The sequence below is a fragment of the Cavia porcellus genome, unplaced genomic scaffold (genome assembly GCF_034190915.1).
Source record: "Cavia porcellus strain 051 isolate PalLab524CR breed Dunkin Hartley unplaced genomic scaffold, mCavPor4.1 scaffold_10, whole genome shotgun sequence".
Taxonomy (NCBI): domain Eukaryota; kingdom Metazoa; phylum Chordata; class Mammalia; order Rodentia; family Caviidae; genus Cavia; species Cavia porcellus.
The window spans coordinates 64854452-64877443 of NW_026947493.1; the positions used below are offsets into that span (position 1 = coordinate 64854452).

General features: G+C 33.6%; 2 protein-coding genes across 2 annotated transcripts in view; one reads left to right on the forward strand and one right to left on the reverse strand.

The window, feature by feature from the left end:
* The window catches only part of Necab1 (N-terminal EF-hand calcium binding protein 1), a 157428-nt gene extending 154216 nt beyond the window's left edge, over positions 1-3212 (forward strand). The window contains exon 13 of the mRNA XM_003479884.5: positions 1209-3212. Coding sequence (XP_003479932.3) covers positions 1209-1234 — 26 coding nt within the window. The 3' untranslated portion in view covers positions 1235-3212. The remainder of the gene's footprint in view (positions 1-1208) is intronic.
* Positions 3067-22453, reverse strand: CUNH8orf88 (chromosome unknown C8orf88 homolog). Its single transcript, XM_063257541.1, has 6 exons — positions 22325-22453; positions 16435-16533; positions 14632-14705; positions 9872-9947; positions 6175-6281; positions 3067-4488 (listed from the first exon to the last, which is right to left on the reverse strand). The coding sequence occupies exons 2-6, from the start codon at positions 16505-16507 to the stop codon at positions 4465-4467; spliced, it is 354 nt and encodes a 117-aa protein (XP_063113611.1). The 5' UTR covers positions 16508-16533; positions 22325-22453; the 3' UTR covers positions 3067-4464.
* Positions 22454-22992: the final 539 nt, after the last annotated feature.

The window sequence follows — 22992 nt, forward strand, 5'->3', positions numbered from 1 at the left end:
GTGAGAACTCCGTGTCTCCTTGGATAAGAGTATCTCCTTGGATAAGAGGCCTGTGTTTGTAAGAAAAGATGATACACAAGAAAGTTAAGTTTCTGGGAAGTATCCATGTACCTAAAAGTCTTGAGATTATCCTTCTTTATAGCTGAGTAGCTTTCAAGTGTATAAAAATACAGTATCTTTCTTATCCATTCTGTGGTTGATGGTTAAGTTACTATCGCTTTCTAAGTCTCCACTGCATATCTCTAGTATAAAAACCTGAAGTAGTTAGTGGGATCCAAAATGTGCAGCAGATATTGTAAAAGGGGAGGAAATGTCTAAAAAGGGAAGGTGGTAGCTATTGTTAATTTCCTATCATCCTGAAGTCCTGTATCATTTTTAGTGTTTTGTATTGTTTGGTGTTACTGTTTTGTTCATATGTCTGATAGTATGGGCAGCTATTCTGAAGATAACAAAATAGCCATGGTTGATTTTCTATTATCTTGTTTTGAATTCATGTGTCACTTTCATTGCTTTGTTTTGAATGGCTTTATTCTGTTTCATTTTGTTTGGTTTTACTCTCTTTAAAACAAAAAAGTAAGTTCCTATTGCCAACAAGTTACTTACGATTCTTTCTAAGCAAAGGTTTTTTTTTTTTTTTTTGGTCTTTTTCATTTTTTATTGGTACCAGGGATCGAACTCATGACTGCCTGCTTGCAAGGCAGGTGCTTATGCCGCTGAGCTAAATCCCCAGCCCCTCTAAGCAAGTTTTATTCCTTTGAATTCCATTTGTCCTTTCATCAATCCCATAAACTCTACTTCTCTACTACGGTTGTCTTTCAGATATTTACATCCACTGGGGAAATTCTTCCAATATTAAAATACATATATACTAAAGTATTATTCACAACACATCCACTTGATTATATCTAATGTTGCTGAAATCTCTAAGTAAGAATGGCATATACATGAGTTCATCAAATTGTTTATAATCTCCTTTCCAAGACAAGCCCCATTCATATATAACAAAAATCTTGAACTACAACATGCTCAAAAGATAAGGTACACAAAAATTCATATAGGAAGAATTCAATCTGTCTCAAATAGTCTCAAAATGGTGACTAAAAGATAATAATGCAGACTAAAGGGGGGGCTAAGTGCCTTTTTACAATTTGAATTTTCTTTGTCCACAAAATTTTCAGTATCTCAAAGTAATGTCTTTCTCTTTTCAGCCTCATGGTGGATTCTGAACAACTAGATATTCCTAGATAATTTCTTCATGACTTCAAGTGCAAAACAAGTGTTCTTATCTCAAGTGTCAAACTAGAAAATTTCTGTGGTTGTCATCTTGTGGTTATCTATTGTATACTTTTGTTTAATATATTTATTCTAAATGCACTCTTTTAAAGTATATTGTACAACTTTATCATGCGTGTGAATTTTAGCTTAGTTTTCAAAGGTTCAGTATTTGATGCACAGTGCTTTGCTACATTGTTACCAACCTAAAACATTTAGTAACAAAACCCTGTGGTAAAACTGTATACATAGTAATAAAATAGTGAAAAGAAATTATGCAGAAAAAATACTTACATGAAAATTCTTAGAGCATTACTTCATAGGACAGATTTTGTAGATAAGCACTTGGTGTTTTATGATATTAGTAACATCTTTTGTGAATGAAGCTCATACTTCAGTAACACATACACTGAATACACAATCCTGTGACTATTCTTTTTGCATAAAACAACCTTGTTTGTAACCTGTCTCTATCCATTTGGCTTTTCATAAAAGAACAAGCCTATGATAAGTTAGGGTATGACACAGTAATTAAAACTATTATAATCATTTATTTTTGCCATAATTACCTTGAAATTAAATGTTAAGCAAATAAGAGACTTTTACGTTAGTGAAATTTAGCTCAAATTTTATGGCACGTAAGATCCAGGTAACTAACACTCCCTATGAGGACTAGACTTCTGCATTTGAGTAATGATTTCAAAGTATAAGATTTTAAAAGTAAGTTTTAACCTGAATAAATATAAAACAAGCACAATCTCAGAGCAGAAAACGCTTCCAGTATTCACACTAAAGTGACTAAAACTATGTTCCTTATATATTTCATATACTTATATATAAAGGGACATAAATGAAATGTTTTTAATAAAATGAATTTTTACTACTTATAACCCCTGCTAACAACACAGACAGAAATTTGTTGCCATATAGTCCAAATCCTCTGAAACAATCCATTTTCAGTGAAAAACACTGTGAGGTAAAATTTTTGTATTTTTTCACTGTTAGAAAACTCAGAGGAAATAGAAAATGAATTAAAATTTTATTTCCTAAATGTAAAATTTGACATGTCTTCTCACACTAACTTATGGAACATTAACTTTTATTATTACCGTTGGATACTTTCATTTCACATTTAGACTAAAAAAAATTAAATGTTTTCATACTTTCTTTTAGACATAAGTAGTAAATTCTGACACAGACTCTGTATGCTGTGTGTGTGTGTGTTTCTGGTCACTTCTAAAGATGACAAGCATTCTGAAGCAACACCTGGCTCAATACTTTTAATATATACACAAAACAGGGAACATTAATGTACACTGATTATTCATACAAGCTATACATATGTACAAAGGCAAGCAGATAAGAGTCTTCGCAGTCTCCCTCTGACTCCACATAGTAAGAAAGGATCAGACTTCGAAACCTACAGTACTTCCAATATAAAAGGTCTTCTTGGAAACAGTTATAAATGGTTTCAAAAGTACAACTTCTATCAGTCTTCTACTTCTTTGGTTGGTCTATTTCAGTATTCAATTCTAAAAAGCATATTAGGTATTTGGACAAGGCAGTTTACAAAGGAACTTGATAGCGTGACTAAAAACAGGATTCTGCCCAGTAACAGTAGTAACTGGAAAAGCTCTTCAGACTGGAATAAGTTCAATCATATCTTTTAAACTAGTACCAAGTGAACTTAAGAATAGGCAAATAATGAAGCAAATCAATTTAATTTATGGTAATTCTAACCCCAGTTCTCATACACATATTTTGTGTATGTTTATGACAGTATGTGCTTATGAATGTGTGTTTATACACACACACACACACACACACACACACACACACACACACACACATTGGAACCTATAGTGAAAAAGAAAAATATTAGGGCAGATAATTGAAAAACTGAGCCTTAGTATAAACATCCCATTTTAAAGTAATCAAAATATTTAGTAAAGAAATTCACGGGTAATAGAAGTGTTTTCCCTGTATTTAAAAAAAATAATCCTGTTTTCTGAGAAACACAGCATGGAAAAAGAAGGCACTAAAAGAGCAACTTGAGAAAGCTTCCACTGATGAAAAGGTGAATCTAGATAACAAGCTCAAAAAATAATGAGAAAAAAAGATACTGGTTTTAGGACTTTACATTCAGTGAAAAATAAGCTTTGTGTCAAGTAATGACCTTGAATATCTTTCCAATAGATCTAGGGATCCAAAAGAATGAAATAGGGAGAGTTTATACTTATCTTTTTGATAGCAACTTTTTACACTAAGCTGAAAAAAAATACTTTTATAATAGTAACACCCACAGTTAAAACTTGCAGGAGGATTACGACCTAAAATTTCTAGGAATTAAAAGTTTGAACCTCAAACTTCTTTATCTACATATGTTCTCGTTATAAGAAACTATAGAATTGAAACTTAATGCACCTCAATTATATGCACATACCTAAATTTTTTTCTTTTATAAATAATCATTTTTAATTTGCAATTGCTCAACTTATGTTGACATAATCTGATTAATGTCAGAAATACCAACTATTTTTCAACTTCAGTTTCTTTCACTGACATTTTTTCACAATGTCAATCTCCTCTAGTAATTATTAAGATCAGTGTTATTATCAAAAATCTATCAATCATATATTTGCAAAGAAATGCCTATTTAAAAATTCTTTCTACTATCATTGACAACTATGTATTGAGTATCTTGAATCACTCTACACCTCTAGAAAGAACATGATGATTCACTCAAGAGCTAGTGTGCAATCAGTGCGAATTAGAAAAGGAACTTTTAAGAGCAAGGAGAAATTATCTACACTGTAGCAAATACTTTATATTTGAGAATCTTTACAATTTACATTTCTATTCCATTATTACAACTTGTGAAAAACAAAAAAATTGCAAGTAACATGCAAATTATAAAGTCTTCTCACTTCAAATTCTTCTCACTAGCCAAATTTCCTATTTTACAGTGTTTTGCAGCAAACTGTTTTTACAAAGCTAATTTGAAAATTCCTTTTACTTTAAAATAGCTCTTTTTCATTTTAGGAGAAGCCAAATAGCCAACCATCAAAACTTAAAATAAATTGAATTGTCACAGTCAATTACAGTTACTGTTACTAGGTCCACTTTATTTGCTGGTGTTCAAAATATAAAACAAATAATTCATTATCTTCATATTCATCTGTTCTTAAAATACTACTTAAAACTTTGGTTGTTTTCCTGTAACAAAAAAGAAAGAATTGATTTATTAATTCAATTAGTTGAATTTAGTTTTTACAAATTCTCAAAGCAAATACTGTGAATTTGCTTAGTGTTTACAATCTAAATGCATGTTACTATAGAAACTATTAAAGTGAAATTGTCAACAAAAGTTCTTCTGTGTCAGCAAACCTATAATTCATTTTTAAATACATTAAAGTGTAGTTCAACCTGTTGTTCTGTTTTTGTGGTACACAGTTTTATTCATGTTATTAATGCATAAAGCAAAAGTAAACAATTCTAATGTATGTTTGTTCTAAAGTGCGTGTCAAACATTTATTTACAAAATAAAGTGTCATAAACTAAAAAATGTGAACTTGAAAATGTGACATTTTATAGAGGATGGAAGTTTATGAAGTTTATACTTATTCTCACAGACCAAGGATTATCCCTACGAACTCTGAGCAGGTAAGAACATTCAAGTATCATCAAGCATATTTCTTCCTCATTTAGTATTACTTTGTGAGAGGTAGTATGAAAACATTTGAATTCTTGATTAATGTTTTTTAAAAAACAGGCTAGAAGTATCTTAAGTGAGTTTAAATTATGAAATACTAATATGTTAGAACATTACAAAACAATAATATAACAATATAGAGTCCTTAAAAATGTTAACTAAGCAAATAAATACAGTGGATTTCTAAGTGTTGACATTCCCAAAGTTTATGGAAACAGAAGATGGTATTCTGTATCTCATATTCTGTATCTCATATTTGATACATTCTTAGCAGACCTACATTCTGAGTCTCATTTCAATACAATCTTGGTTACCTTTGACTACACAAAATAATGTTTATTAAAACTCTTAAAGTAAAATTCCAGCCAACTGTTTAGATAGATCATAAAAGATATAAATATTTAGTGAGAGCAAAGTAAGAGATTGGTATCATCCTAAGCACTCTCATGTGTTACTGTATTTAATCCTTACCATCAGAGGTTATCATTTTTATCTGCAATTTCAAAACTTAAACTCAAGAAAGGTGTAGTGACTCGCTCTCATCTGAACTAACAGTTTGCCGAGTTGAGCTACAATTAGAAATCAAATTGGAAGCCAAAACCCATGTACTTTTCAGTACCCCACAAGAAATATATTTATCGTGTATATCTACTTGGATGCAATTGATGGGGTGACAGAAATACAGAATTCAGAATAGGAAAGCCAAATTTAAGAAAAATAAAAAGATGACTTGTTTAGCTGTTTTAAAACTAAATAAATTGAATAGACAAACCATTAACAAACTCTGTATTTCTAGAGAGATTTCAGAGAACCATTCTTTCAACAACTATTACTAGAATAACTAGATATACACACAGAAAAAATAAAACTTGACCCCCACCTTGTATGACATAATAAAATAAATTCAAGGTGGATTATAGAACTTAATTGAAAAACAAAACACAACTTTTAGAATATTAGATGATATTTTTATGATGTTTTAACTGAAAAATATTTCATAACTAAAATATAACTTCTATTATATTTCTTGAGTAATAATTATTTTATAACTAGTTTTACTACACATTTGGAGTTTTGTGGTTTTCTGGATTACAAATATTTTGCAATAAGAGTCTACAGGTAGAATAAAAAATGTTAAAGACAAACATTTGGAATACAATATTACAATACAAAATCAGAAAACTACTTACTAGTGTTTGGACTACAATGGGATGATCAGGCAGAAAGTCTGGTTTTTTTCTGCAGATGGAAACACTTGAGAGCTTCAGTAGGAAATCTCTGCTGTATTTAATTCTCTCTGTAAACATAAAACATTACATATATTTATACTACAAAACAAAGTTCAGCCACGGGTGGTGGTGCACTCCTGTAATGGCAGCACTCTAGAAGGCTAAGGTAGGAGGATCCGCATTTGAGTTCAGCCTGGGCAACTCAGCAACTTAGTGAGACCCTGTCTCAAATTTAAAAATAAAAGGCTAGGAATGTAGTGCAGTGAAAAAGCCTTGAGGTCATTGAATTAAGCTAAAGCTCAAGTAACTATGCTGGATCACATTTTGGCTCGTTTTTTTTTTTTTACTAGAAGTCCTTGAAATACCCATTATCTCTAAAATGATGAGTAAAGTATACGCAAAAGAAGGAAAAGCTTTGAAAAACATCTACCTCTAATTTTCCATTTACATGGAAAGGAAGCCAAGTAATTAAGTAAAAATGCAAGAAAAAAATGCTTTATGAAACTGGTAATGCAGGACTTTTCTTGACTGGTTATTCAGGTCTAGTAAAATGATTCTGTATCATAAAGTATAGGAACAGTAACATCTACTGGTCAATTCAGGACCTGCCAAAGTGGAATTTTAGTGAATCTATTTAACCTCAATTAATACTAAAAATTAATATAATCAAAACAATTTCAATTTAAGAAGCATTTATTATGTATCTATTGTCTGTTGAAGACTATACTAGACAAAGGTAAACAAGATTCAAGACAGAGTCCCTATATTCAAGTGGAACAATGATTCAGATACTTGCTGACCTTTTATCATAAATGATGGTTAGAAAGTGTTATATTTTTAAAGTATAGTGGAATAATGTTTTTGCAAAGAAAAGAACTGGCACTGAGGTTATAGCTCAGTGTAAGAGTGCTTGCCTAGCATGCATAAGGCCTTTATCACCAACATTTCCAAAAATGTCAAAAATATTAACTGGTAACTCAAAATCCCATATCCAGTGTATGCTGGTGGGGGAGTCTACCAGAATGCACGTAAGGGTATATACAGATGAAGGAACACTCAAAAAAGTAATCACGAATAAAGTGTGACTCTATTTCAACAAAATTTTAACTACAAAAATAGGCACTGGCAGAGTGAATTTAAAAAGAGGACCTTATTACACGCTGTTCACCAGCAATAATGTTAATTATAAAGACACAATGAGCCTTAAATGTATCATTTTTACATACAATATACTGTGCAAAGAACTAATAATAAGACTGTAGTGACTATCTTAGTTTCAGACAAAGAAACATTTATCAATGTTTTGTGTTACCAAGTTTTGAAATACGGAAAGCAAAATTTAATAGAAATAAAAGGGGGGCTAGGAATTTAGCTTGGCGGCATAGGCACCTGCCTGCCAAGTGCAAGGTCGTGAGTTCAATCACCGGGGCTCTATCTATAGAGAGATTATATATATGGGGAAGTAGACACTTCCACAATACCAGCATGTAACATAATAACCTATTACTCAGCAATTGATAGAACTAGACACAAAGAATGGTAAAAAGATGAATTTGAACATTATCAACCACTCTGATTTCCCTAACATTTACAGACATTACATTAAAAACGGCAAAATACACTGTTCTTTTCAAATAGTGTACAGTCAACAGACTATAAGCCTCGATAAGTTTAAGAGCCTTAAAATATTATTGACTATATTATCTAACAAAATTAAATTACACATCAATGATAATTTTTAAAAAGTATCTTGGAAATTAACATATTTTCAAAAATTCCATATGGTAAAATAATGAGGATATTAAAAATATTTCAAACCAAATGACAGCCAAATATAGTATGTTAACCCTTAAGGACTACAGCTAATACCTGGTTTCTTCAAGGGAAACAAATTCTTATTGGAAGAGTCAAAGTCCATTTGTGTTATTATAACTGAATACCTAATACTGGGCAATATAGAAAAAGAAGGTGTCTATTTGGGTCAGTAATTCTGGTGGCTGGAAAGTCTAACAGCATAGCACTGGGCAAAGGTTCCCTGGCTGCACCATAACATGCAGGTAACATCACATAGCAGGACATCAGCATTGGAAGGATTCAGGGGAGGTTCCAGGATCACTTTAACAACCTTTCTTCTCAACTACTAATCTAGTACTCTTAACTAGAATTCTAAAGGGACAGTATTAAATCCATTTTTAAAGATCTACTCACTATTTTTTAAAGTAAAAACAGAATAAAAACAATGATACAGAATTTCAAAACAAAATAACAGGAGATTAACAATGGTTAATATATTGACTATTGTTATCTTCAAATTAGTTGCTCAGATTATAATATGCAGGCATGAAAAAATAAACAATGAAAGCACAAACTGTTTTTTTTATGAACTAATAGAGATTAGTAGTATAAAGGCTCTACCACTTCAATTGGCATTTTACTGGCAAATTAAGCCTGAACATGAGTTTTGAGAGGGACAAAGCACTTTGGGACAACTTGTTAAGATTATAAAATAGACCTGATAAATTTTAAAAGATTAAAATTATATAAAAAATCTTCTATCGACTACAATGGAATGAAACTAGGGGTCAACAACAGAAAACTGGAAAATTTACAAATATGTGGAAATTAATTCATACTGTTAAATAATCAATAGAACAAAGAACAACAGGGGAGTCCGAAAACATCTGACACAAATGAAAACCAAAACACCATATACTAAAACTTAAAGGATACAGTAAAAACGGTGCCTGGAGAAGTTCACAGCTACACAAGCTAACATTTAAAAAGGAAAAACTGGTCTGTATGTCAGCACTCTGGGAGGCTGAGGCAGGAGGATTATAAATTTGTGCCAAACCTGCTCAAATTGGTGATTAGGAATACCATATCACAAAATAAAATAAAATTTTAAAAGGCTGGGATGGAGCTAAGCTTGAAAGTCCTAGGTTCAACCTCTAGCACTGCAAGGAGGGAAGGGGGAATATCAAAGTAAGTATCTAACATTACACAATAAACAACTAGGGAAAAAAAGCAAACCATCAAAAGTGAGAGGAACGTAGGACATAATAAAGATGAGAGGAGATAATTAAACTATACAATATAAAAATAAAACCAAAAGTTTTAAAAATTTTATTAGCCCTAAGTAAATAGATAACCTTATTTTGTTCTGGATGTCAGGAAAAAAGCATTCAGTCTTTCATCACCAAGCATGACATTAGTGGTCCATAGATAACCTTTATCAGGACAAAGAAGTTCTCCATTACTCACTTATCAAGCACTGCTGCTCATGTGTTAAGACATTTTATCAGGAAAAGGTACTGGATTTTTGTCAAATGCTTTTCTGCATCAATGGAGATGTTTATGTGTTTTCTGACTCCCATTTTGTATATATTATCGATTTTCCTACTTCACAAAACTGAACCAGTATACCAGTTCAACTTTTTACATGATATATAAAAGATAGAAATTAATTTCCATTTTTGAAGGTCTTGTTATTCTATTCTATCCTTCAGAGCTGTCAAATTGATACACTAACATGAACAGAAATAAACCTAAAAATACAATAGAATTTATTTTATGCATAGGTGTATACCTAACCCACAAAGTAATATTAATCTTATATGGATAACAATGATGGATGTGATGAAGTCTGGTGAAACTTTACCTTTTTTAACTGGAGACTGATGTTGCTGCTCTTCATTAAGACCTTGAGAAAAGGCTTGTTTTCCATTCATCTTACACTGTTGGGCAAGAAATAAATGTATTTTTAAATTCAGATTGGGGGGGGGGCTTTTTTCTATTTTAAGGAGAATAAAACACAAGAGAACAAAGCAAATCAGAATAGAGTAATGCAAGCAACATAGCACTTCACAACCGAATATCAACAGTAGCTACCATAATGTCTCTTTTCTTTGAAAAAGTAAAACTTTCATACAACCTGCTATTACCACCCAGAAATGTTTTCCTAATAATTAAAATATCACTCAAGGAATACTTGGGACCAAAAGATACATAAACATTATAAGTCTGCTTATATTCAAATGTATCTATAACAACTTTTTGCTGTGACTGTAATTGTTTTTGAGGGATAACACAGGACCAAAGATAATTATCTAGACCTAAAGAAAAATAATTTCAAATAATTTCAAAGTTCAAAGTGACTTTTATACATTTTTATGCGAGAATACTAGAAAATTCAGGGTTTTTTGTATATCATATGAAGTAGACTTTGATGTCTGCTTATAACTAACATAGATAGTTTCAACCAATACCTCAGAAACAGGACAAATAAAAACTAGTTCATCCAGTGAAGAAAAAAAAAAAACAATCAGAAACACTAGAGTTTTCTGAAGGACCATCTTTATTGTGAGATTCGTTAAACTAATTGGATGACATTTTTAAATCACTTTATTCCCATTCTTCTGACTCTAAATTTATGCAAAAATATTATGATTACGATTTAACTTTCCATAACTCTCCCTACAGAGAGAAAATATATCAGTTATAATAAGAGAACTCACAGGATAAAATAGCAAGATTACTGATAAAATAAATATTTTCTGATTTTATGTATATCACAAATTTGATCAATACAATACACTGCTAAGAGATGACCTCATTTTTGTACTAAGAAAAATCATTTTCAAACAGTCCCTAGTTAAGGTTGATTTCTTTAGCAACATCTACCCTGAAAAAATGAACACCTCTACTCCAAAAATAACTCTACTACACATTGTGAACCAGTCCTTAAATTTCTGCAAATTCTACCAAAGTAACACTGCCTAAATTCAGAAAGATTAAGATACAATAGAACTAAGGAGATAATTCTCCACTACTGAGATATAAAATAAGCCATCAAAAAATCAATTCATTAAACAATAAATGTAATACATCACATACACAGAAGCAAAGACAAAAATCAAGCACTCAACTCAACAGATGCAAGAAAAGCCTGACAAAATTCAACATCCTTTCATGATAAAAAGAAAAAAACCCTGAAGAAAACAGGCATAGAAGAACTTCCCTTAACCTGCTGAAAGCCATGAATGACAAAACTACTGATACCATCCATATTAAATGGTAAAAAACTGAAAGCATTTCCTCTAAATCAGTAACAAGACATAGATGCCCACTATCACTATCACGTAATACTGAAAAATTTAGCCACAGAAATTAGGCAAAAGAAAGAATTCAAAGGGTTATGTATAAAAAAGAACTCAAACTGTGGTTATTTGTAGATGCCGTGATCTTTTACACAGAAAAGGAGAAAAATTCTAACAAAAGATATCTACAACTAATAAATGAATTTAGCAATTTAGCAGGACACAAAATCAGTGCACAAAATTCAATAGTGTTTCTGTACAGCAACAATGAACTGACCCAAAAAGAAATTAGAAAAATAATACCTTTCACAATACCCTCGAGAAAAATTAAACGTTTAGAATTAATCTAAAAAAGGAAGTGAAAGAACTCAATTAAGAAAACTACAGGAGTGTTTTTTGTTTGTTTGTTTGTTTGTTTTTGACACCAGGGACCAAATTCACAACCTCAAACTTAGCAGGCAACTGCATGAGCCACTGTCCCAACCTAAACTATGGTATTCTTTAAAAGATCAAAGAGGACATTCAAAAATGGAAAGCTATACCCTGTTCCTGAATAGGCAGAATTAATATTGTCAAAATGGCCATACTATCAAAACCTATAGATATAATCTCCAACAAATACCAACACCACTACTCACAAAAGTATGGAAAATAGATCCTAAAATTTATATGAAACCAAAAGAGACCCAGAATAACAAAAGCAATTCTGAGCAACCAGAGAAAAACAAGAAATTCCAGATTTCAAGTTATATCACAGCGCTGCAATGAAAGCAACTTAAACAATGCAAATGAATGCAATTTAAAACCATAACACCAAGTGAAATAAATCAGAGACACAAGCATAAATACCCCATGGCTTCTCTTGTGAGAACCCAAAGTATAAAGAGCAAAACGAAAGATATGTACAGCAAACATGAGCTTATCAAACGAAAAAATAATCAACTACTAGTTTTTTAAAAAAATTTTAAGTAGATAAAAAAATTAGGATATATTAAATATATCAGTTTTCTAAAACTGTTCTTGATGGGGCTGGGGGTTTAGCTCAGCAGGCTAAGTGCCTGCTTGGCAACCGTGAGGTCATGAGTTCGATCCCCAACACCAAAAACAAACTGTTCTTGTTAATTTAATTAACTATAATGGACACTTTATGAAAAAATAATATATCTGAAAATTTTAATATTTCACTAACTTTGTAGCAGTTATTTAAATGAAAAACATGGGTTGTCACATATATATAACAATACTGTATTTTTAAAATTTTTCTTGCTGTGCCTTCTGCCCATTTCTAGTTTCCCTTCTTATCTTTAGCCATCTTTCCATTTCATATTATCTATCTTTGGTTGTTAAGTTGCAGTCATTTTCCTATAAATTACTTACACCCTTTTTTATAGTAGAGTAGCACTTTACTGTGTGTAAATGCCATACTTTCTTTCTCCATTCATCTCTTGATGGATTTGTATATCAAGATGCTAAGATCATGATTGAAGGTAAAACTCTTTTTATGCTTGCACATCTTAAAACTTCAAAATGCTGATTTTTTCCAATCTTTTATAATATGGAAAAATTACACTTATAAAACTTTATAAAATGATTATGTTATTTCATTTATTTATCATAATCATAAGAAAAAGACAGGTATGAATGCCATGCTATGAATAATGAAAGTACAGACAGGGAACATATGGTGACCCATGTAAAATACAGCTAAGAGACAGTTAAGCTAGTGTTTTTCCCCAAGATTTGTGTTTGGTTTTAAAATTATTAACAAAAACAAGCAGTAAAAAGGGGAATGAGGAATACTTCTGTTTGGAAAAAAAAACAATAAATAAATATCATTGAGTCAAGGGACAGATCTGAGCCAACTTCAGATATAATTATTAGACACATATCTTAACTATTCACATAATTTGGTACAGAAAGTAGTTTTAAAGACCAATCATATTTCCTCTTTCTAGTTTCACAGGAATATCACATTTCTCAGTATTTAATATAAATTGGAGGATTGTGATTTGTTGTTATTAATGATTTCTGTGTAGAAGTACTATACTTCATTTCCAGGCCTGCCTCTTAAAGCATTTGGAAGATTATTGGCTCATGGATTCTCATATTTTTATGGCTAGAAGAAAATAACCAAGACTGTAGAGCTAAATATGAAGGTAAACTATAACATAATCCTGAGTCCCCCATCAGAAGGAATTCTTGAGGCTAGCTGGTTGATGTGTAATAAAAACTTGTGTTGAATATAAATAAACTTTTACCTGTTAAGGCATTAAGAATTCTGGATTGCTAATTACATCTGATGGTTATCTTAATACAATATGGGAAATTTCAAATGTGGTTCTTCTGTAATAAAACCCTAAATTAAGTTGTATTATCTTAGTGCTCCAACAAGAGGAAAATATGGAAACTGATATCTGATGCTAGAATCATGGAAATTACATCATACCATGTAAAATGTTCTGTAAAGCTGTCACCTTAGTTACCAGTGGAGATTTACAAAATAAGTTAAACGCAGAGTTACCATGTGGAAAAGGAACTACACATAAAGGGTTAAAATTCATAGCAATAATGGAGATTGTTTAGCAGGTAGAAGCAAAGCATTTTATTCTATTCTAATAAAAACTGTTTACTTGTATAATTTTTTGGTCTCCTAATTCTTGTAAAGGTGCCAAATGGTAACAGTAATGCAGCTGAATGCATTCACGTAATAAACACTGAATACCTCTGGCCTAAAGAGCACTATGCGTTGTACTGGAAATACAAAGATAAACACATCATTCCAGTATCTGATGCTAGAGACATCATGGGAAAAGACATCATGGGAAAAGACATCATGGGAAAAGACAACATGGGAAAGGTGGGAAGGAAATGGATGGTAAAGAGAGAGAGATACAAGGGTATTTAATAAAATTTTTCAAAACAAATATAGTAAAACACTAATATTTGAAATTGCTGGATGATAGATACATGGGTGTTATGTTATGTATTATCTTTAAAATATATTTGAAATACATAACTTCTCAGAAAATATATAAAGCAATATACTATCTAGTTCACAACAACCATCTAACAAACGTTATTTTCTATGTTTTACTTTAGTTTTATTTTTTGGTTCCAGGGATCGAACTCATGACCTTGCGCTTGCCAGGCAGGCACTTAAGCCACTGAGCTAAATTCCCAGCCCCTATTTTCTATAATGTTTTATGTATAACTTTTTTTGTTGTTCCTGGAGATTGAACTCAGGGCCTCACAAATACAAAGCATGCAACCTACCCCTGAGCTACAGCCCCAGGCCCATTTTATTATGACTTTTAAGACTTACTCTGCTAATTCCACTTTGTAAGCACTGGGTGTTGCATGGATATTCACTCTGAAAATTGAAAGGTAACACTGCTCCTGTTGAGAGGGAAAAAATCTACTTTAAATATTCATGCTAAAAACATTTAACACTACTTGGAAAACTTAAATGTCTAGAGTATATTTGGTATTATTTTGAAATACTTTCTAACACTTCATCTATACAACAAATATTTATGAAATGTCAACCTCTGCATTCCGGGATGGGCATGGAAGCAAACCAAGAGTTCAGATGTAAAAAGTTCATAGTCTAAAAGATAATCTCTAGTTAGGTCCGGGGCCAAGCTATGGTCTAATGCTTGGCAAATGAGAAGTCATGAGTTCAATCCCTGGTACCAAAATAAAAAATAAAAGACAATTTCATCAACAATGATATAATATAACATTTTTCAAGCTATAATTAGAGAAGATAGTAGGATTCAGGAGTTAGTTTTAAGATATTAGGAAGACTTAACCAAAGGAAGTAACTCAAATCTGAGTCGTGAAGTCTTGAAAGCATAGTTGTTCAGAGTGTGGAAGGGTGCTGAGAAAGGAACAGATTAATTTTTGACTTATTAAAGTTTTCTAATAAACTTACTCTTCTGTGTGAATCTTAAAGAGTTAGTTAAATGAGAGCCCAGGGCTACCTCCATGTCCATACCCATTCATCTATATAAAAGCTTTGAGGGAAGGGACAGTGAAACACTGATCTGGAGAGATGGAGGAAGGGAAGGGTGGTAGCATAGAATTTTTCACAGAGATGAGCTGCTGCCAATTGCTGTAAATCCTTTTATGGTAAAATCAGAGACGACACTATACAGCTGCTTCCAGTATACCAAAAGGACACGAGCCTGGCCAAGCTACAGTCTAAAAGTACCCATTAATTTTGTCTGTCTGCTCCAAATTACAGCTATCTTGAACAGAAATATGACCGAAGTGGAGATAATTTTTCCTTATAGGAATCAAGGATAGGAAAACAAACAAGAAACAGAAATTGATTCCATCCCTATCATTTTCATTTCATTTTTCTATCAATAAAAGGGCTATATTTTCCTTTATCTAAGTAGTCAGTTAATTCAATTGAACAAAAGAACAAAGAAAATGTAAATAGGTTAAGTGTATGTCACCTGATTAGAATACAGAAGAAATTCTGACAACTCAACAGAATAAAAAAATTAATACTCTAATTTAGGAGTTAATATGAAGTATTTCAAGAATTTGTCCAATAAAAAATAAAAAGAATTTGTTCAAGAGAATAGTTTATCAACACAAAGAACACTTAATTTTAGATTTAGTTTTTGTTTAAATTTTCTGAAATTAGATATATTCTAGGAGAAGCATATCCCTAACTTGCAGAAATAAAGCATGAGCACTGTAAAATCTGTGTCAACTTTTGTGAATTTGTTTTTGGTTTTGTTTTGCACATATGTATCTTTTAAAAGGTTAGTTCTCCAGCATACTATTATGCAATGATCATAATCACAGGACACAATTTATATCACTATTTAGATACCAGCTGACTTTGAAAAATGAGATGTAAATAACTATAGTTATTTTCAGTCAAGAACCATTCTTCCTACCCTTATTAGTATGAACTGCAAGAGTATTAAAAATATTTTTCTTTTGGTAATAATTTGCAAATTCTTCAAACAGAAAAGATCATTAGTTCTTATTATTTCTTATATTTAAATATCCATTCAAACAATTACTTTGTATATTGTTTACCCTTTTGATGCTAATTCACCATTAACAAATTAGTATTTAAAGAACTGTATACTGTATTACTCACCTGAGGAAGAAGTCAGATGATGAACAGGTCTTGCTGGTTGAAGCGATTTACCAATTAATTTTTTGGTTTCCATTGTCACAAAGACCTTGTGGTTCCATACTTTAAGAGGGAAAAATGCATTATCTTTTGGACAAGATTTTTTGCCTATATATATAAGTAACCACAATACTCATTTGAAGATATCTGTTTCATAAGTTGAAAAACATAAGCACAGAAAAGTATTTAAAATAATGTATAATAACCTCAGACCTCTGTAGTGCATTTGTCACATTCCCTCTTTAGAACATTTTCCTCTGTTAATTTCCCTCACTTTACTCTTTCGGCTTATTTTGTCTCTTCTAACTTCCTTAATTGATTTTTCTGCTCTTTAATTAAATGTACAGATTCAACTAAATTTGTCTTTAGCCCTCTTAGTTAATCTGATCTATTCTTATGATTGCAATGACCTATGCACATAAATATGATCTCTTAGGCTTCCCGTATCTACATTCTTAAACTCCTGCTTCATTTCTCTAATTGTCTAATCGTGTTGCAATTTCTTATCACAGGTTCTTCAAATTAAACTTACCCAAAGTCAAATTACTTTTGACCCCCAAAGATGTCCCTCCTCCTGGATTCCTTAACATCATCACTAACTCCTTTAGACTATCCTTAAAGATACCTTCAATGTGATGATGTAAATTATAGCACCATCCTATAATTAGCCTCTAATTTCTGTCCATTCTACTTTCAAAACATGTCATATTTTCTTCATTCCTACCACTACTCTCTTAATTCCACATGTGCCATAATTCATCTCTCTGATCACCTTTTAAATAAGTTTAAATGCTCATATATAACTCTAATATACCAGCATCATATTAAAGAAAACTATACTAAATTGCTTTGTTTTTCACACTAGACAAAAATGTGATTCTTTTTAAAGTGAGAAAACAATACTTAACCACGTGTCATCTGTAACTAATACAGCATCTGTACTGAATCCAAAATAGAAATAAAACAAGTATTCCCTGAGCAAATGGATGAACACAGTACATTTTCAAAGTATGACCATTTATATATTTGCTTTAAAACATTTAATAAGAATTTAGTATTAATAAATTCTTATTAAAGAATTTTAGTATTAATAAATTCTTATTAAAAGTATTAATAAATTCTTATTAAAGTATTAATAAATTCTTATTAACATGGACATTAACATAATGTCCATGTTATGGATAGTAAACTGCTCACCAACATTATATTATTCAGAACAACTTTATAAATTAGGCTCTACTAATATTTAAAGCTCAGGTTTCAAGAAAGTCTACCTGGGTTCATTTTATGGCTCCACTACCTCGTTACAAACTATAGATAACAACAGTTTATACTTTCTAGAGTTAGTGAGAAGACTAAATAATATAACTCACAAAAAGTTCTCAATGCAACATCTAGTACATACTTAAAAGTTCAATGACTATTAGTTAACAATTAGTGTCCTCGGGGCCAGGGTTTTAGCTCAGCAGCATAAGCATCTACCTGGCAAGTGCAAGATTGTAAATTCAGTCCCCGATAAAACAAAAACAAAAACCCACACATCAATGTGTACAGCATTGGCAACTTCCATTATTAGTGTCCTCATTTTACACATAAGACTTAGAGAAAAAGGCAATTGGCTTTGCTCATACCCAGATTGCTTCACAACACTCTACAATCTAGCTAGCACTCACCTCTCTGCATCTCAGACACATGTTCTCATAAGTAACTTTTTATGTGCTCACAAAAAAAAACCTGAAACCTCTACTAATGTGGTACCTATTGAAGAAGTTGCAAATATCTATTAATGGAGTGTTAAATTATAGTTCTATCATTCAAGAGTGCATCTATTGTGTAGTAGTGTCTAGTACACAGTGGATGTTCAGTAAATCGCTGAATCAATGTTACTGTGTTTTATCATATACCTACCATTCATGTGCTCTGTCTGGAGTTCCCTAACATTCCTTGTTGTTGTTTTCCCAATAACTATTCATCTTTCAAGGCCAAACTCAAGCTCAAGCTTTTACTGTTTCTTGCTTCAGTAGGTAAAATTAAATAAATGCCTCAATAGGTAAAATTAAGTAAATAAAAGTTTATGTGAAGTTCTCTAATTCCTAATAGTTAACAGTAATATAAGAACAATTCTTTACATTTCTCCTCCACGAGCTCCTTTTGTACTCTGCTTATCAGTGTCTCTACACTATATCACAATAAATATATTATATGGTTATTTGGTTAGACTAGAAGTTAATGAAAGCCACAAAAACTAGACCTTATTTTTGGACCCTAGTACTGGCAACATAATTAAACAATCTATAAATTTAAGTACCTCATCATTATATCTCTGACAGCTGCATGGAACACAGGCTTTCTTAATTTTTATGCCCTTCAGTATAAGTCAAAACTAAAACCCCAAAGGGCTTTGTACCTGTTCACCCCAAAATAATTGTAAGCATATAATTGTAAATTAATGAGTCTAAATGATTGTCTTTTCCCATATAAGACAAGATTGGCAACTCTCCCTTACATTTCCAAGAAATGCTTTATTTAAAAGTATCTTTAGAGGGAAACCCACTTGGGACTTTTCCTGTCTCTCAGGAGCTATTCCTAATTTCCTGTTTCCCCACTAGTATTCCCCATTTCTTTTCTCTAATAAATTTCCCTACTCTTTAAAAAATATCCTTAGAAATGTATGAATATTAAAGCCATAAACTTATAAACAATTTCACAAAGTTGGCAATGATGACTATGACCAAAGTTATTTTTTTCTGAAAGCTGGGAGATAAAATAGCCAATATTCCAAGTCAGTATTTGCCTCACTTTGTAATATGTGTTGTTAATTAAGTTTCTAAACGAAATTAATGCTACATGTACCTGTTGAAATACAACTCTGTGATGTAACAACAAGCAGAAAAAGTTATAAGCAGCAAAATATACCTCAAACAAATACTTACAGAGTATTTTCTATGTGGAAAAGGATACTTTTATAAGACACTAATCTTATATATTGGTACATTTAATATATTTCCTAGCCATTCCAATGAGGACCCTAATACTAGTATGTGGTAACTTTCCATCCTGTCACTCATGTGAAACTAGTGAATCAGAATACAAAAGAATAGAATACTTTGGCACATGATTCCTCGTTTTTCATTGCTCAGCTGAAATTGAGTGATAGGTTATAAAGTCTTTCCCAGCTGCTGAGCAAAGCAAATCCAGAGTATTCAAACCAGGGATTTTCAAACATTCGGGAGTTAGAAAGCTTGTTACATGATTTTGCAAAACAAGTAAACAAAAAAATTAAAGTTCCTTGCAGTGTCACCTATTTTTCAGTTTATTATAGGGAAAAAAACCAGCTAAGACTCTCCTATATATAAATCCACTTCAGTCAAGAAAACTAGAACGATGATGTGATAAAATACTATCTAGTGTTAAAAAAAATAAACTATGCCCATGTAGAAACACTGACAGTATAGGGAATGAGAGATTACAATGCATATTACGCACTACCATTATGTTATTAATTGAAAAAGTTAAGGAATCACCAATTATTATGAACTGATTTATTGGATTAAAATCTAGACAAGGGTCCACAAAGTAGAACCTCTCAGTTTAGTTAAAAACAATAAAAACTTACTTGGACTACAAAATGAGAATACAAAATAAATTCAGCTGTAAACTGCAATGTTTCCTTCAACCACAAAGCTCAATAAATTTCCCTTGATACTACTAGTGCTACCTAAGTATTTATAACTGTTACACAGATTGCAAAAGAAACAGAATTCCACATATTACTGATACAAGAGCATATCTACCATAAATCTGTCTTTTAAAACGTAAATATATAGTTCTGTGGCATGTTTCTTAAAGAATATTTTGCTCCAACCTCTAAAAAACAATACATGCTGAGAATGGGTGCTAAATAAACTGGATCTTTTTCACACTCACACATATTTAATGAATCTTAAAAGATCAAGGTGTATAAACAATATTGGTTAGGAATGTTCCACATCTGGAAAAGCCAATGGTATTTTAGGTTCCCTTTCTGTTTTTTAAAAAGGTGAGATCCATCAGTAACGAAATTACCAAACAGCTTAAAAATTTTCAAAGAACAGTGGAGTAATAAACACACAGCTGACCAACTTGGACACAATTTTACTGTCTAGCATATATTTCTTAAAATGCCATTTCAGATCCTTCTACATGCTAAACCCCTTACATATATTACATATTTATGTTTTAAGATTTTTAATCAGATTTCATTCATACATTTTAGATAAACACAATGATCACATTCATCACAGAGAATCTGTACCTGCACATGACATAACTTGTCTTAACCCCTTACCCTCTCCCTTTTACCCCTCCTTCTCCACCCATTTGCAAAAGTCTCCTTTCCAAGTTTTCTTTCTTTTCTCTATTTTTTTCAGTTTCCTTCTTTCCTTTCCCTCCTCTTTAGTTTCTCTCCCCATTTGAACATTTTCTTCCTATTTCACAATACCTATTATGCATTTTGGTCCTTATTACACTGTCAGTTTCTCACACCAGAGATACAATGTGGTATTTGCACATGTGTCTCCCATTTATTATGTTATTAACTGTGAGCCATACATTAACTGTTGAAGAAAATTATTCTTCGGACTTTACAATGAAAAACCTGAGTTTGAGGAAAATGGGAGACAAATTTAAATTAGCTAATTAATGCCTGGTGAGGACTTGATTACAAAGTTTATGCCTTTGCTCTAAAAAAAAATCTGTTTCGTAAGACAACAGACTGATATTCCAAATAGGCATTACAAGTATGGATTTTAAAATTAACTATGAGAAGGCACATTTACATATAAAGCCTTGTTAGGTAAATTTTATATACCAATAATATCCATTTTCTCAATTTACAATTTTTCTTAGAATATTAAAATATAGCATCATGGTATCCTCATTCTGCAGATATGATGTATAGCCAAACATAGGTAACAAAACTACGAAATACACTGAGTGCTGTTTTTAGAAGTTGCAGCCTCTGTTTAACATCACCAATTTAAGTTCTAGACTTCTTAGGTTTGGGGGTATAGCACAGTGGTAGAGCTCTTGACTAGGTTACTAGAGGCTCTGGGTTTGATCCCCAGGACCACCAGGTAGATAATAGAAGTCAATCGAGCAATCTGAATTTTTGTGGGAAGTGCCGACAGTTATGCTGCAATTAAAAAATACAATTATCCCCCTTTACCGTGTGTAACTTCCTTACAATGGTTCCATTAGATTTAATCTCAATTTCCAACCTCAAAACATTACTTTTACGAAGGTTAATAGTTCTTAAAAACAAATGCTGTTTGCTTGCAAGTAAACCGCGTGGACTGAATAAATGAGAGATGAAAAGTAACTCAGTACAAGAGATGAACGGGTTAGGACTTCAGAGGCGAAGTCATTCCACAAATCCGGTGGCATTAGTGGGGCGTATTTTTTTTAAATATCAAAAGCTCAAACTTCTGTCATATTTTACGCCTTCTTTCCACAACCTCAATACCGACAAGGCAGGTTTTTCTCAAGTCTCTTTCAGTGCAAGGAATACTGAACGGCCGGCTGGGATCAACCGGTGCAGGCAACAGGTGCCTCGGCACCGCTAACGCCCCCGTCTGCCGGGAACGTCTGTCGCCGCGGAACCAGGGGCGACACCCGAGAAACCAGCCCGCCGCCTGCCGGCCGGGGCGCTCACAGAGGCGGCCGCCGGTTGACCCCCGGCCCCTCGCCCCTCGCCCGCTGTGCCGCCCCGGGGGCCCACCCGGGGTCTCGTCCCACCCGCGCCCGCCCCGCCACGCAGCTTTCCTCACGCCGCCCGAGCCCAGCGCCTCCTCACACTCGCCTCCCCGCCGCCTACCGCCTCAGGTCCGGGAGCGCAGCGGGGCGACGGCGTCGCAGAGCTCAGCCCGGACCTCAGACGCGGCGGCCGCGCCCCGTGCCCGTCGGGGACGACTGAGGCGCGCGCTGCGCCGGGGGCGGGGCTGGGGGCGGGGCCAGGGGCGGGGAGAGACCCGAGGGGCGGGGCCAGCGGGGCGCGAACAGTTAAACGGGCGGCGCGTGCTTCCACGCTTTCGCCCCACCCGGGTTCGCGGCTGGCCGGCCGCCTCGCTCAGGTGTGGGGGTCAGGTGTGGGCCCGGGACGCGGCGCGCAGCCTCGCCTCGCCTCGCAGAGCACCGCGCAGCGCGGGACGGCGGCTCTTCGGCCCTGTCTGAGGGGTTGCGGGCCCGCTTTTCCCTGAGGACTTTTGGAGGCGCGGCGCGCGGACCTGGAAGGCCTCAACCCCTGTTTTTCAGTCTTCATGCAGTTGGTCCGCGCATCCCTGGCTGCCTCTGAGTCCCCGAGGACGCGGGAGCCGCGCTCCGGAAGGAAGGCAGTAATACTGCCGTCGCGGGGTGGAGGAGCGCTTGAGTTCGGGTCCGGAGCGGGAGCCGAGAGAGGGGTCGGAGGAGGCTCATGGTGCGGGGCCTCGAAGTGGGTGACTGGCGGGCAGAAGCGCACCGGAGACGGGAACGCGAGTCACGCTT

Excerpts from the sequence above, each read along its gene's own strand:
- CUNH8orf88 (XM_063257541.1), bottom strand. The coding sequence starts at position 16,507 with ATGGAAACCAAAAAATTAATTGGTAAATCGCTTCAACCAGCAAGACCT. Across the intron at positions 9,948-14,631 it reads TACAAAGTGGAATTAGCAGA|TGTAAGATGAATGGAAAACA; the intron begins GTAAGTCTTAAA and ends CTTGCCCAACAG. Across the intron at positions 6,282-9,871 it reads TCAGTCTCCAGTTAAAAAAG|AGAGAATTAAATACAGCAGA; the intron begins GTAAAGTTTCAC and ends TTATGTTTACAG.